Source organism: Pelodiscus sinensis, chromosome 6 (assembly GCF_052426305.1).
Source record: "Pelodiscus sinensis isolate ZL-2025 chromosome 6, ASM5242630v1, whole genome shotgun sequence".
Lineage (NCBI taxonomy): Eukaryota > Metazoa > Chordata > Testudines > Trionychidae > Pelodiscus > Pelodiscus sinensis.
Window position 1 is genome coordinate 30,859,585 of NC_143057.1, and position 15,990 is coordinate 30,875,574.

Sequence of the window (15,990 nt, forward strand, 5' to 3'; positions counted from 1 at the left end):
CATTTCTAATGTAGTAGGCCATGCACCCATCTGTACAGTCTGATCCAGGATCCCCTGGTTCTTCCTACATTTAAAAGGCAGAGGCACAGTGGGGAACCTGTGGTGAGCAAGGTACTCAGGCAGCAAGGGTTGGGAAGCAACTAGTTGCTTACATCCCTACAAAGTGATGAGTTCTTCCACTTTCTCAAGCACTTCTGTGCCACTATCTATATTCACTTACACCCAGACCCTGAATTGCAGGCAGCAGAGCTTGTCCTTTCATCTTGCCCCCACACTTCCTTCCAACCCTACCAACAACAACAGGAGCCATCCCAAGGTCATTAGTGCTGTCAGAAATCCCATTTCTCTTCTATCCCTTGTATCGCACCTCTGGTAATCTTTGGGGGGGGGGCATTTTGCCTGTTGGCTCACAATTGGGACAAGATCACCACAGACCACTCAGTACTGGACATCATTCATTGGGGGTACTCTCTAGAATTCTTTTCACCCGGAGCATTCAACCAGAGAGAGAATGCTTAAACAGATCTGTTCTGCTCCCCTGATTCATCCTAAACTCTTCACGTGGTGGATTGACCTGTCCAAAGACTTAGTCAGCACCCTGATTACACCTCCCCCTTCCTGCATCACTGTCACTACAGAGGCTTCCCTCACTGGACTGTCACATGGCCCAGGGCCTTTGGACACTGAGAGGGGCGAGGGATACACATCAACATCCTGGAACTGAGAGTTGCCTATCAAGCATTCTTCCCCCTCACATTACATTCAACTGCTGTCCTACAACCTGGTGACAGGCAAGGAGGTGCCAGGTCTCTCTCTTTGCAAAGACCATCCAAATCCGGAACTGGTGCCTCAAGCATGATGTGATGCTACAGGCAACACATCTTCCAGGTGTCAGCAACTCCCTAGCAAACACATTCAGCAGGTCTTTCTATGCAAACTGAATGGGAACTGCACAATCCCATGTGATTTTCTGTCTTCCACTGGTGGGACACCCTGAACTAGGACCTCTCTGTAACCAGTGAAAACTGAAAACTCTGCTTCTCCTATTCCAAATGGGCATTGGGGCTGGACTCACAGAACAAATCCCTTCTCCTGCCCTAGATCAACCAAGTCCACTATCTCTTTCTGTCCATTCCCCTACGCCAACAAGTTCTGCACAAGATTCAGTGGGATTAAGTGAAAGTCATATTGAAAGTTCCCGTTTGTCCTTGCCAGTACAGATTCACGGACCTCCTTTCTCTCTCCGCTTCCACCTCCACCCCAATCTGACTATACACCTATCCAGATTTCCTGTCACAGGCACGGGGAGGACTCTGACACTCCACTTGGGTACACTGCCACCATTATCCACTATATTCCATATCATGCCTATTCTCTTAGGCCACAGCATTCAATTTAAACTGTAGGCCCTCACCCAATCCTCTGTCAGAGTCCACATGGTAGCTCTCAGTGCCTTCCTCCCTCTATTAGACTCATCCAACCACCATTGGCTTGCTCAAAATTTTGCTCAATGCCTTTCGTCCTCTTAGGACTTGAATATTACTCTCTTTCTGTTCTCACTAAACCATTGAAATAACCCCTCACAATCTGCTCTTTTGCCCACCTCTCCACAAAAATGGTTTTGGTAGCCATTTCCTCAGTGAGATTCCTTAGCAAATTGGCAGCCCATAACTGCTACCCTCCAACCATTTTCCGTAAAGATAAAGTTTCCTTGTGCCTGAATCCCAAATGTATCCTTGAGATGGTTTCTGCATTCCACCTCTACAGAGCATCCCCCTTTCCACCTTCTACCCCAAACCTCCCAAAAATGCTAAAACATTATTCTCTTAACATCTACCGGGCACTTGCCATTTACCTCCAATGCACCCATACCTTCTGTGCTTCACCAATACTTTTTATTACAATTGCTGAAGATTGCAAGGGCCAAAATCCTCTCCCTTGCAGTGCATTTCCAAATGGCATTCCTGTTGCATTGCAGAATGTTACACACTCTCTCACACATAATTAACCGCGCCTCCTGCAGTAACATCTCACTCCATGTGGATGCATGCCTCCAAATTGGCCTGCCTTGGAGATATACCTTGGCAGAACATTTGCAGGCAGCCATGTGGTATTCTTTCCATACTTTACCACTCACTGTGCCATCATCCCTAAAACTGTGGTGCATGTGGCAGTTCATGTTATCTTACAGACTATAACTTTTTGTGAGTCCTCTCACACACCTCCACACTGCGTACTGCTCGCTAATCACCCATGTTTGGAATCCATATAGGGACCATCACTTGAAGAAGGAGAAGAAGAGGCGGAGGTTAGTCACTGTAACTAGAGGTTCTTTGAGATGTATGGTCCTTATTTGGATTCCAATGTCCAGTCTTCATCTCCTCTGCTGCAGACTCCATTGGTTGCTGGTAAGAAGGATACTAGAGTGTTGCTGAACCACGTGGCCTCATACAGTCTCATATACGAACATGTGGATGATGCACTACATATCTGTGGATACTACTTCTATAAAATCATTTTGGCTCCGGTGCATGACACACATGCACACCCATGTGACAGCCAAAATAGGAACCACACATCTCAAAGAAGCTCTAGTTATAAGTAACCTCTTTCTTTCTGACTGGGCACCTGGAAGGTCAACTACAGCTGGTCCAAAAATATAGGGGGGAAATGATTGTGGACATTCTAAAAGCATATTCATGCCACTATTTTTCATAAGCTAATTTTTAATTTTTTTCTTCCAAATTTTCAATCTTTGATTCTGAAAACATTTTGCTATATAAACAGAGAGAGAAATAATTACTAAGAAAACAGAAACAAACAGTTTTGAAGAGACATCAACAAGTTAGATTTTTGTATTGAAGATTCTGTGGAACATATCCAAAAAAATGAAAACCTAATTTCGAAATTTTAAAAAAGCCAAATTTCAGAAATAAAAAGTTTATTTAAAAAAATCTATCAGCTTCAACCCTAACATATGTGGAGAGTTTTCCTATCCCAAAACTCTAGGAGGGGGGACCAAAGCTGTTGAGAGCCTCTGCCCTGAAATGCTTTTTTGCTCATTGAGGTAAAGGGAATGATATGACAGTTGTGGGAAAAGAGAGTTCTTTGCAATCCCTTTGCAAAGGAGAGGAAAGCCAATCTCAGCTTCTTATGGGGTTCGCTGTTAAAGGATAATGAAGTTGTATTGAATATATCTCCCTGTGCTTCTGCAAGTTCTTGCCAGGGCAAATACTGGAGACCTTGTTGTCATGATACCTGCAGATAAGAATCCAAATCAAGTTGTTTGAAGGTTCCCCATCACTTTTAACTACTAGGTTCTGTTGCTATAGCGGCAGAGGTAATGAATGTTATGTTCAAAATCCCCTTTAAATATAGAACTAAAATTTGTTTTAAGTTGCAGCGATTACCGTTCTAGCTATTTTATATTATCAGGAATGGAAACCCAGCATTCTTTTATTCTTTGTCTTGGTCTCTTCCATTAGCATTCTGTTAACTATGGTATCTATATTTGTTAAACACCTGAATTTTGCCTATGACATCACCATCAATAATCTTTACAATCCTGGAAATGTTACAGAAGATGAGCACTTTTAGATCTGAAATCAGCATTAGCTGGCACAATACTAATGGAATAAACAATGCTACTCCCCATGACATTTTCTGCAACACCTTTTTTTTTTTTTGTAATTGACAGCAGCACTTCATAGTTTATAACAAATCAAAAACTGTATGCAAGATCACCATATCATTCTCTAGATTAGTTTTCTTGTGCGATAGCCAAATCATCACCAATAATGGGTCAATGAATGCAGTCTTTAAGGTCTTTTGTAGTTAACAATCACCGCTTCAGAAAAAAATAAAATGTTTTCAGTTCCTCTCTAGAATAGGTCTTAGGAAGTAAAGGCTGACACACATTTAGGTAGCGTGCATTCAATTGTGTGAAATGAAGAGGGCACAGAATTTGTTTTGGATTTAAAATGAGAATCCTCCTTCTGAGGACTTTAGAAATTCATAGTTATTCTACACAATTTTTATCTTAAATAATCTATTTTATATACATAAAAGAAACTTCCTCCTCTGAAAGTTAGCATGTCTCTTACTATCATCTATTTCTCTTTTTCTTCATAACAAAAGACATTCTGTCAAGATGATGTTCATTTCCTTTTTCATCACATTTGTTTTAAAAGTAGATTAGAGATACTTTGCTCTGAAAGACAAGTATGTGAAAGAGATATTTTACTATATGGCTACGTCTAGACTGGCATGATTTTCCGCAAATGCTTTTAAAGGAAAAGTTTTTCCATTAAAAGCATTTGCGGAAAAGAGCGTCTAGATTGGCACAGATGCTTTTCCGCAAAAGCACTTTTTGCGGAAAAGTGTCCATTCCAATCGAGACGCGGTTTTGCGCAAGAAAGCCCCGATCGCCATTTTCGCCATCGGGGCTTTTTTGCGCAAAACAGTTTCTAGCTGTCTACACTGGCCCGCTTGCGCAAAAGCATTTGCGCAAGAGGGCTTTTTTCCAAGTGGGAGCAGCATAGTATTTGAGCAAGAACACTGACAGTCTTACATTAGATCGTCAGTGTTCTTGCACAATTTCAAGCGGTCAGTGTAGACAGCTGGCAAGTTTTTCTGCAAAAGCAGCTTCTTTTGCGGAAAAACTTGCCAGTCTAGACGCAGTCTATATGTTGTACAGTGTTTGTCCATGAAAAGGCTCGTTTTGCCTTGGACCAGCAGTTTGCAAACCGGACTCTGTGAACCCTTGCGAGTTCACAAGGGTACCCCAGCGTGTCTGAAAGTCATGTCTGGAGCTGCTGGCTCCACTGATCATCCCTTCCTCCCTTCCAGTGCCTCCTGCATGCCATGGAACAGCTCTTCAGCAGTGTGCAGGAGTTTCTGGGATGAAGGAGGAGGAGCAGAAGAAGTGGGGGTTAGGGATGGTAGGAGTGGGGCTTTGGTGGAAAAGGTGGAGTGGGGGTGGGGTCTTAGGCAGAGTGGGGGTTGAGCACTCTTGGGACAAATTGGAAGTCAGCTTAGGGGTGGGAGTCTGTAAAAAAAAAAAAAAAAATGTAAATCAAAATGGAGGTCCTTGGGTTGCTAAACTGCTTTAGAACCACTGTCTTAAACAACTAAATATATTTAACCCAGTAAGTACAGGATGACAAATACTGTATTGAAGAAACCTTATACTGTAAAACTCTTGGTTACATAAATTTAATGCACAACTAATTAATAAGTTTACAGAAATAAATTTGCATAGAAACAGAAGTATGCTAAGTATTTTACAAATAATGGGGAAAAAAGAAAACTCATGAAAAAGCCTATTCTTATATGACTAACAGCCCAGTTTTATAATATCACAAGGCTCAGACTTTACCAGGTTCACCCATCACTAGTTCCCACTGTATAGTTGAAAACAAAATAATATCCTAGGAAGAAAAATATTTTTTTTTAAATTGTAATAGCTATCAATAACATTTATTACTTTAAAAACACACAACTTTAAGAAAGGGAATCATCAATTGCTTAAGTTGTAAGTCGTTTTTCGAATAATGTGGCTTTTCTTTGCAACTAATTCTTACTCTACCCGAGAGAGAGAATTTTATAAACAGACCCAATCAATACTTAGTTATAGGCATTTTCATTGTTTCTCTTACATGTCATGCAAAATCGTTTCAAGACAATTCAATTGCGTTTCCCTCTTTCAAACTTTTTTACACCATTATTACAGCTGCAATGTTCATCATAAGTCATTTGAAACTTGTATAGCTTTCCTTTCTCTTTTATGTGACACTATTTTGTTAGAGCTATATATTACATCTGAGAGAGCAAGTGAGAGGTAAGGAAGAGTGAGGTTTTACTTACTGTGGAGCAGTTCCTGTTTTCTTTTCCAAGTGTAGCTCCCTCAGCACACATTTCCCTTCCATCCCCCTTCATGAACTAGAACTTTTTCTCACTTGAGAAATGCAGGTTAGTGTCCATCTCTTCCTTTATAGAAGGGAATATGATGTCACAGGCTCATCGACAGGGCTATAAAATTTCTCTCGAATCACCTGTGTGGACCACTCATCAGTGCTGAGGGAGCTGTACTGGGAAAGGGAAACAGAGACTTCTCCATGGTAAGAATAACCCCACTTTCTATCAGTTATGTATGTTATATTTTGCTCATTGGTACTGCCTTTGAGCACTGCATCATATGTTTTATTCTTAAAAACTGGAATAAACAGTGTAATAGTGAGGGTGCAGCGCAATATGGGCTAATTTGAGAAAATTGTACTTTTGTAATGATTACAATTTTCGGCAGCCTCTCTCTACCAGAGAAGAAGAGGCACTTAATTGCACTGGAAGGTTGAAAATTAATGATGTAAAGTTTCTAGAGAATTCTGGTTGTTTCACTAAATACAAAACAGCAGTTACAGTGGTTAATATCCCGTCAGTACTCACCACTGGTGTTTTGTTGCTTAGGCCATAGACATTTGAAAGCTTCTTAGATACAGAGGTCAATTTAGCTTGCAAAATAAAATAATTTTTTGCACATTGTATATGTGAATGAAAAATTTTGAACCTAGACAAGAAACTTGTGTATATGTAAAAACAGCAGATCTCTTCAGTGTAAAATATTAAAGTATAGCAGAAATGAAGGTTTCAGTAAAGGCTCTTCTTTTCATTCTGTTTTTATTCTTTACTGTTTAGGTGCCTTGACCCAAGCCATTCGCAATTTTGCAAAAAGCCTTGAAGGTTGGCTTTCCAATGCCATGAACAATATTCCACAGAGAATGATACAAACCAAGGTAAAATTAAGTAACCATTTAGTTTTGAATGAAAATTGCATTTCTTAATGGTAAGCCTGAATTATATTAATAACAATAGTAAAAATAATAGCATTTTGACAGTTACAACAAATGCTATTCTGTTTGTTTTGTTTGCTGAAATTCTTTAAAAGAAAAAACTTATTTTATCTGTAATTTTAAATGCTATGATTCACACATGAAATGGCTCACACAAAATGAATATAACATTGAATATCAACTAATCAAGGGGCAATTTGATCCAAAAATAATATAAGAGTATTATTTGAGAAATTGTATTTCTTCATAGGTTGCCGCTGTAAGTGCCTTTGCCCAGACTCTGCGAAGATACACATCTCTTAATCACCTGGCTCAGGCAGCTCGTGCCGTGCTTCAGAACACTTCTCAAATCAACCAGATGCTCAATGACCTCAATCGTGTGGATTTTGCAAATGTCCAGGTAAACTGTAGCTTTACAAAATAGAGTAAATTAAATGTTTTCCCCAGAACTCTAACCATAGTATTAGCTCACATATTTCCATCCAGAACATTTTGCTGAGATGTAAACTGAGTGCTGAGATTTAAACTGAGTACGTCTATCCAAATCCAAAAGTTTACACTACTGTTCCCTGGAAAAGAGCACGGATGGGCAACCTAGGCTAGCAAGTGGGCTATATGAGTAGCTCTCCTTTGTCTCAGTGGTCCACAAGATTGTCATAACCAAGCTAGTCTCCCTGAATAGGATGTTCTGCTAATTGCGTTTGCGTACCTAGAATTTGCAGTGTGTCCGGATTAAGCAGTGTTTGATTGGATGCAGAGGGAGCCAAGGGGGCTGACCACCTGGCTAGGCCTCTGGGAAAGGGGTGGGGGGTGGGACAGCTCTGTACTTCTGGAAAGGGCGTGGCCTTGAGCAGAAGGGGTGTGGCTGTGGGGCAGCCAGCCCTCAGGACTGTCTGGAATGCCCCATACTGCAGGCCCCATCACTCCTCAGGCTGCTCTGAGAGTAGCCCAGAGCACCACATGGCACTTTAGCAGAGATTTAAAAGGCCTGGGACTCTGGCTACTGCTGCCACAGTAGCAGCAGCCAGTGGTCCTGGGCCCTTGTGAATTGTCAGGGCCCCTTCCGCCCACACCCCTTATCGGTGGTGGGCCTGGAGGGAGCACACAGAGTTCAGTCAATGTAGTGGACAACCGGCAGGCATCTCATTTTCACTTTAGTAATACTGGTAGGAAAAAGCCTAAAAGGACGGAAACCTGTGGAATCTGGGAACCTAGTATATGAGCGAAAGTAAACAAAATGTCTGTCACACCCAGAACCCCAGTGGGCCACATGTGGGTTGCAGTTAGCCCTGCACACCACTACATGTGTTCTGCTGACTTTTATTTAGTGGAGATGCAAATTAATCCAGATTTTAAATTTTTTTAGAACTTATGCTTTATCTATGATGAGGTCTAAGGAAAGAGGTGTGGTCTTCTGGGTATATCTAATAGCATAGGGGCCAGCATCCTTTCAGAAGTGGTGTGTTGAGATTTACCTCATTCATTTCTATTTACGGGTCAGCGTGCCGGTGATACATTTTAAAGTCCTACTTACGGTAGCTTCATTAATAAATAAATTAAGATGCAGATATTACCATTTAATGTGATCTTTGGCCTTGCTTTGCCTTGCTGAGTTCTCTGATCTCGGGCTCGTAGTTGGATACTTTAAGCAGCACACGAGCCTCTGAGTCAGGGTTCAGCAATCTATAGCACGCCCGAGCAGCCACCCTCCAATACCACTGTAGGCCTGTCCCGTCTCCAACCCGCCAGCCCATGCCTTCAAACCCCCCTCCACCACCACCACCACAATCCAGCTGCTGGCATCCTCAACACCTTCCTCCCCCCGCCCCGGGCAGCAACCTGCCCACCCACAGCTTCAACACCGCCCATCCCCAACCCGCCCAGCCATGGCTTCAACATGCCACGACAGCAACCCACCTGTCCGCCATATGTTCTCAGCCCAAAACGCCAGCGGCAGCCACCCCACAATGTGACCTCTGCCCCAGTGGTAGCTGGCCCCCAACATAGCCCTGGCCACTAGAGTGGCTGCCTGAGCAGCCACCTCCTAATTTGGTCCCGGGCCATCTCCGTCCCCACCAGCGGGAGCAGCCATGACACTCACTTTCCAGGAGTAGAAGGAAAGTTAAGTGCTGCTGCAGAGGTGGGTGAGCTTAGATTAGAATTTTTGTGCATTGCTGTGCAAACCTGCATGCAAAGGGAACACTGGCGCAGGCTTCTGGCTTCACGGGGGAGGAGAGGCTGGGCTGAGTTGCTGTCTCGTGTGCCAGTGAAAATCGGCAGTGGCATGTGTGCTGTAGGTTGTCAACGCCTTGTAATAGTACCTAACTATGCTGCAGTATTTCTAGTGAGGGTATCCTAATCACATTTTTAAAACATTTAAAAGTAATATATTTACCAGCTATAGTCAGAGTATGTTTCAGATTATGTATTATATTAAAATTTGATTCCAGATTGTCCATAAATACAGTGTATATTGCATAATTAATTTGAATTAGTTTTGTTTGCCTATCAACCACGGCTTATTACTCTCTGCACAAATACTCCTCTGCTCTCTGACATGCTACCACTATACTACCTACAACTCCACCAACTCCTGAAATTTTTGTTACAAAAATTAGGAAGGACTAGCATTAATTACATTTCATATGAAAATATTTTAGTATTGCACTCTATTCATTTCTATTTTTTGCCAGCATTCTTTCTTTAGGTAGTTTATTTAAAGCTTATTTTCATATTTGGTTTATTTTTGTCCATCTTTTTGTTAGAGTACGATGGGGGCGGGTGTTAAAAATAAAAATGGTTTCGTTAGTGTGAGTGAAAAGAGATGGTCATCATCACCATTCAGCTGATTTTTTAATCTTTCATGATAATCTTCCATTTATTCATAGGCTTCACGTAATGATGTTAATTGAGGATATGTTCTCTATTGTAATAGGAGCAGGCTTCCTGGGTATGCCAGTGTGATGACAACATGGTTCAAAGACTAGAAACAGACTTCAAGATGACTCTTCAGCAGCAGAGCACTCTGGAGCAGTGGGCTGCCTGGCTCGATAATGTAATGATGCAAGCATTGAAACCATATGAAGGAAGACCCAGCTTTCCTAAAGCAGCACGGCAATTTCTGCTAAAGTGGTCTTTCTACAGGTAGGATTTGAAATTTTTCTCAGGTGTTTTCATTGTATTTCATATTTGGCTGTTTGTGTGCTTTCTCACTCACGAAGATTTAAATAACATTGAAGAAAATAAGATCAAACCATAGAGCGCTCATCCTTAAAGATCCGATAGCACTTATCAAAAATGTAGGGTTATATTAACATCAAATTCAAAGCCAGAATGCAACTCAGTGTTTGATAAGCAATCCTCATGAACTATTTCAGAAGCACTGTGCAAGTGCAAACAAGCAAAATTTGGTCCTAAGTTTGTAACATGATCAGGAATTCTTTGGGATGAAACATCATATCACTGTATTTTTATTAATATTTATTAAAATATTATGTATTTTACTTTTGTTTCATTTTGAAGACCAACTTTTTTTAAAATATGAAAAAACATCATGCTAAAAGTAGATATTCTATGTTTGCTTCTGTTGTTCAAAGAAGAATTGGTAAATAAAGTATATTCTTTGTATGTCATGTTTACATATAACATGGCCATGTATTTATGTAATTTTTTTCTGTCTCTATAAAATACATTGACAGAACATTTCTAATTTTTTTAAAGATGATCCATTCTAGTATCCGTTTCATGACTCTTTAATATTAATGTTGTGGGGTTTTTCAAACAAAATCTCCAATTGAACATACAATGGTGCACCTTATTGGCACAACTTATGTGACCAGGTTTGAAAATTATCAATGAGAAATCTGTGCAAATTTGTTGTAGTTTTGGCACCAGTGATTGTATAGCTGAAAAGCATATTTTCTTCTATATTTTCAGATCTTTGTTTAAATTAGAATGATAATACAATGTTTTTAGCCTATACCAATGTATTGAAAGGTGCGCATGCATAAAGAAACACACTTTTGAAAATCTGACCCCTAGATTCTAGGAGAGTGGTCTCTCAGATGGTGATTTCCGAGAAAGGAGAAGTTGTTCACTTGTACAGTGACATCTCTGAAAATAGCATAATGTAAAAATTCACCTACTATAGCTAACTTTTGAGAAATGTTTGGGATGGGTTTATGCTGAAATAATTCATATTTGCAAAACTAGGTATGGTATATAAATTCTGGAGTATTCAGGCAAATAATATTTTCTGATATCTTTCCTTTGAATTGCACACTGAAAACCCTCTAACTCAAGAGTTTTGTGTCTGTGGATAATGTTAACTGCAGAAATTTGTCTTAGAGTTAAGCCTTCATAAGGATAAGGCATGTAATTGTAAATATGGGGTAACTTTAATACTTATTTATAATTAAATAAATAATCTTTTCATTTTTAAACAGCTCAATGGTTATTCGAGACTTAACCTTACGCAGTGCTGCTAGTTTTGGCTCTTTTCATCTGATCCGCCTGCTTTATGATGAGTACATGTTTTACTTAGTAGAGCATCGTGTTGCTCAGGCAACGGGAGAAACACCTATAGCAGTTATGGGAGAGGTAAGATAATATGCAAGAGACTTGATTTAGGGATGAATTTTGAAAATGTGGGAAGGCTTGAATAATATAAATTCTGTAGGCATAAGGTCTGGACTTGGTTCAAAACAGACCAACATTTTCATACTTGGGTGCCACGTTTAAACAACTAAAAAGGTTGCCTGGTTTGCAGAATTATTGAGCTCTTATAACTCAGTACTCTATAAGAATTGCAAAAGAAATTCTTTTTATAGAATTTGGAAATTCTTCTATTCAGTGATCTGTTAGTAGAAAGTAAATATTAATGTCCTTAAACATCTGCATAATAAACTGAATAGCTGAAATAAATCATTTGGATTAGATGTAAATGTCTCAGAGTAGAGATGTGAAAGGTTAACTGGTAAGCATCACCTTTAATAGTGATGGCACTGAGTTCCCAGCCGGGCTGGAGTGGCCCTCTTGCCCGCTCCCCCTTTAATTGGTTAACCAATTAAATGGAATTTTACATCCCTATCTCAGATCCCCGGTATGCAGACACTTACATATTCTTGGTTTTATACACAACTAGTCTTTTTGGCCTCAGTGATAGTAGTCATGCATATAAAACCCATGCATAAGTAAATGGTAGCTAGATTGGGACCCATATGGTTAGCGGGTGGCTAATCTAATTGATACATAGTGGGTTTTATACCATAGGATTATTATGCTATGTCCTATTATATTATTAAGTCAACTTACAACTTCAGTTGATATCATACAGCCTTCCCTCAAGGTTTATTTAATATTATTATTAAATATTATCCATGGATGTTATACTTTAATAAAGGTTGGGGGAGTGCCACATACTGTCAGTTTAATTTGTAGTGTTTTACATTTGTAGTGCAGTGTAATGTGGCATGACACAATTTAGAAAATAAATCATTTTTCTGAATAGCCACCTGCTAAATATTCATATATCAGTATCTGATATTGGCTTTTTTAATTGCAGAGTTTCCTCATTATAATGTGTGTATGTTAAGGAATATATGAAAATGTAGAGTTGCTATAGTTCTGTCTTTTTAGTTTAAATAGAATTTGCCAGCTGTAAGGGTTTAGCATGAGGGTTTCAATAATGGTCTAGTATAAACAGAGGATTTTAAAACTTTTATAGATCAAAGAACAACCAGTTTTTTGGAGGGAGTGGCTAACCATTTTTTTGTTTATGACTTATGTATCTCTTCACTTTCTGATTTTGGATGAAATAGCAAAAGGAAGATTATTCTTTTTGTATTTTGGACCGTAATGAAGCCTAGTAGTACTAGAAATATACTATATAAATGTATATTGTTCTCACCTGAGATGTATAGGTCAGATTTTGTTCTGCAGTTTCTCATTCAGAAGAGAGATGGAACAGGAGGATTGTTTTCCATTTGGTCTGGGTGGCTGGTAGGCAATGTTGCCTTGAGTTAGTTTGCATAAATCAGTTAACTACCAGAATAGGATACACCTGATGTAAACCCCTGACTGTTTGGCCACACTGAAAGAAAGATAAGAGGCAAAGGACGTGATTTGATTAGACTGCAGCTTTATTCACTCAAAGTATCTGGAAATATCCAGCAGTAAAATTGTATAGTGTAGCTCATCATCATTTTCCATATGATGATCCCATTCTAGAATCCAGTCACGTGCATGAGGTAAAAAGGGCTAAAAAAGGAATGGGACTCAGCTTCCTGCTGTACCAGGTGTAGGAACCCGCAAATCCTTTTCCTTAGCTCATTTAAGAAATGTTTTCTTCAAATCCTTTTCCAATCCATTTAATCTGATAACTGTATCCCTTCAGTAATAAGTACCTGCACTGGACATCTGCCACAAGGAGGCACTAGCAGGTTACATTGTCAGTTTCCCACATATCCTATGCCCGGTTCCCAGATATTTGCTGATTCCTTCCTTAATATTAAGACAAAAATAATGTGCTGTCAGATAGGTGTAACTCATCCTTCCCAAATAACTGTGGTACCCAATAGGGTACTTGTTCTGTTAATTCCCTTTGGCGCACTTGGGATTGGCCACTGTTGGAAGACAGGATACTGACCTATATAGACCTTTCGTCTGACCCATTATGGCTATTCTTATATGTGTCCTGAATGTGCCACCAACTCTCAACCTGGTGTAGCTGCTTTTCTGCTCTTACCTGCTCCATCTGGGTAAACATATCCCTTGGGCTATGTCTAGACTGCAAGCCTCTTTCGAAAGAGGCTCTTTCGAAAGATACTTTCGAAAGAGCCTCTTTCGAAAGAGAGCGTCTAGACTGCACGTGGAACTTTCGAAAAAGCAAGCCGCTTTTTCGAAAGAAAGCTCCCAGTGAGTCTGGATGCTCTCTTTCTAAAAAGCCTGTTTGCTTTCAAGAACGCCTTTTTTCGAAAGAGCACTTTCGAAAAAAGGCGTTCTTCCTCGTGGAATTAGGTTTACCGCTGTCGAAAGAAAAGCCGCGTTCTTTCGATTTAATTTCGAAAGAACGCGGCTGCAGTCTAGACGCAGGTGAAGTTTTTTCTAAAAAAGGCTACTTTTTTCGAAAAAACCCCTGAGTCTGGACACAGCCTTGTACTGCCCATTGTAACCCCCTTTCTTCAAGCCAGAGGGACAAGGATTCACCATAATTGTGGTGAGCACACTTGTATTCGTTTAGTGCATCTACAGTAGGTATGTGCACCAGTGTTACTGCATTAATGATGTAGTGATATGAATGCAATTTTCTCTTTTACAGACAAAGTGTTCAGAGGAAATTTTGTGGAAGCTTTTTGTGAAAATATTGGCAGTACATGAGTCACCCACAATAGTTTCTGAACTTTATAACACAGGGAAACCTTACTCAAAGAGTTTATACTCAAAAACAGGCAAAAATGTCAGATAAGTGTTAGTATTTTTACTTCAGTTTTTAACTTGTTTCACCATTTTCAGAATTATTCAAATTAAAGTGGGCTAATAAAAATAATTTTTTTCTTGCTGTTTTTGCACCTCTGCAGCAGTTATTTGAGTGTAACTTTTTGAATAAAATTGGTGAGTTCAATTGCAAATCATTTTCTAATTACACAGTAAGAAGGATGGAATACAACACCATTTTGTTTGTTTAAATAGGACATGTAGTACTGATTTTAATACTAGCCAAAACTATTTTATTATTTTGCAGTTTGGTGACTTAAATGCTGTTTCCCCTGGAAATATGGATAAAGGTAAGTGCTGAATCTCTTTAACATATAACTCTTTATAGAACTAGTATTATCTGGAGCAAATATAGTAGAGCAGAGCCTAAAACTGTATTGTGATAGTCTTCTGAATTAGTATTCTATAATATCTACAGCAGTGGTATTCAAATGTCAGGCACTGGATCTCATTGCTGTAAGGTAATGAGTGAGGGTGCTACGGGTAGGCTTCCTGCCTGTTCTGGCACAGCAGACTGTGCTGTGCCCCAGAAGCGGCCAGCAGTAGGCCCAGCTCCCAGGTGAGGACAGGGGACAGAAGAGCGCACAGGGCTTCGTGCACTGCTCCTGGTCTGAGCACTAGCTCTGCACTCTCATTGGCTAGAACCTGCAGCATAGTCTGTGGTGCCGGGACAGGCAGGAAGCCTGCCTTAGCACCCCTTCTGCAATGCTGACCAGAAGCCGCTCAAGGTAAGCCTCTCCTGCCACACCCCTGCCCCATCCCCATAGCAGAAGCTTTCATCCTCAGCCCCGCCCCAGCACCTACACTTTAGTCAAATTATGTTGGGTTGTGGACATCAGCAATTTTTTTAAACTGGGTCATGAGAAAAAAAAGTTGGGAAACTATTGATCTACAATAAGTTTCAGTATACAATAATTAGAGGATGCTGTAGATACGGCCTCTAATATGAAAATCTTTTGAGAAAACGTATTGTTTATACATTAGCAGGCATTCAGAATCCTCCCTCCCCCCCCCCCCCAAAAAAAAACCCCTATTTATATGCTTGTGAGTGGCTCTATACACATTTCTGTATAGGTAATCCATATGAGTTTTCTCTGAGTAAGGATTGCAGAATCAGGTCCATTGTTTTTCATGCACTTTGCCAAATAACTGACTTTTAAAATAGTGATTATAACAGGGAGCAGGTAAAATTCTAGGTCCTCTATGTACAGCTTCGGACTTGAATCAGCAAATCTTGTCTGTGTTCTCTCCCACTGGCTTGCTATGTGATCTTGGGCTTCACTTAGCTTCTTTTTACCTCAGTTCATGTTAAATTCTGCTGGTGAATGGCATTTTACAAGTGCAAAGTTACTGTTATTTATTAGAGACAATATTATATTTGCTTGAGCTGGCTTGAAGGGGGAAAAAACAATTGCATTATTAAGAAAGTATGCTATAATGTTTGAAGCTGCGAGTTCATTGAATTACATGTATCTCGCACTGACATTTTCCCAGTAAGATCTCAATTTTCAGTCTGTACTTTCTCAGGTAACTAGATTTCTTTATTTTTCATAAATTATGTGTTGTTTGCAAAATAAAAATCTAAGTAATTCACGGTATTTAGATGTTTTTCACTGTGTGCTAGTTTCATGGTTGTTTGTTTGTGCAG

General features: G+C 39.9%; 1 protein-coding gene across 10 annotated transcripts in view; it reads left to right on the forward strand.

The window, feature by feature from the left end:
- The window catches only part of RFX3 (regulatory factor X3), a 252,891-nt gene that overhangs the window by 215,737 nt on the left and 21,164 nt on the right, over positions 1 to 15,990 (forward strand). For all 10 annotated transcript variants that reach the window (XM_089779225.1, XM_089779226.1, XM_089779227.1 and 7 more), the window contains 5 exons: positions 6,694 to 6,791; positions 7,099 to 7,248; positions 9,784 to 9,992; positions 11,294 to 11,447; positions 14,590 to 14,632. In XM_089779225.1, the coding sequence (XP_089635351.1) occupies positions 6,694 to 6,791; positions 7,099 to 7,248; positions 9,784 to 9,992; positions 11,294 to 11,447; positions 14,590 to 14,632 (654 nt within the window). The remainder of the gene's footprint in view (positions 1 to 6,693; positions 6,792 to 7,098; positions 7,249 to 9,783; positions 9,993 to 11,293; positions 11,448 to 14,589; positions 14,633 to 15,990) is intronic.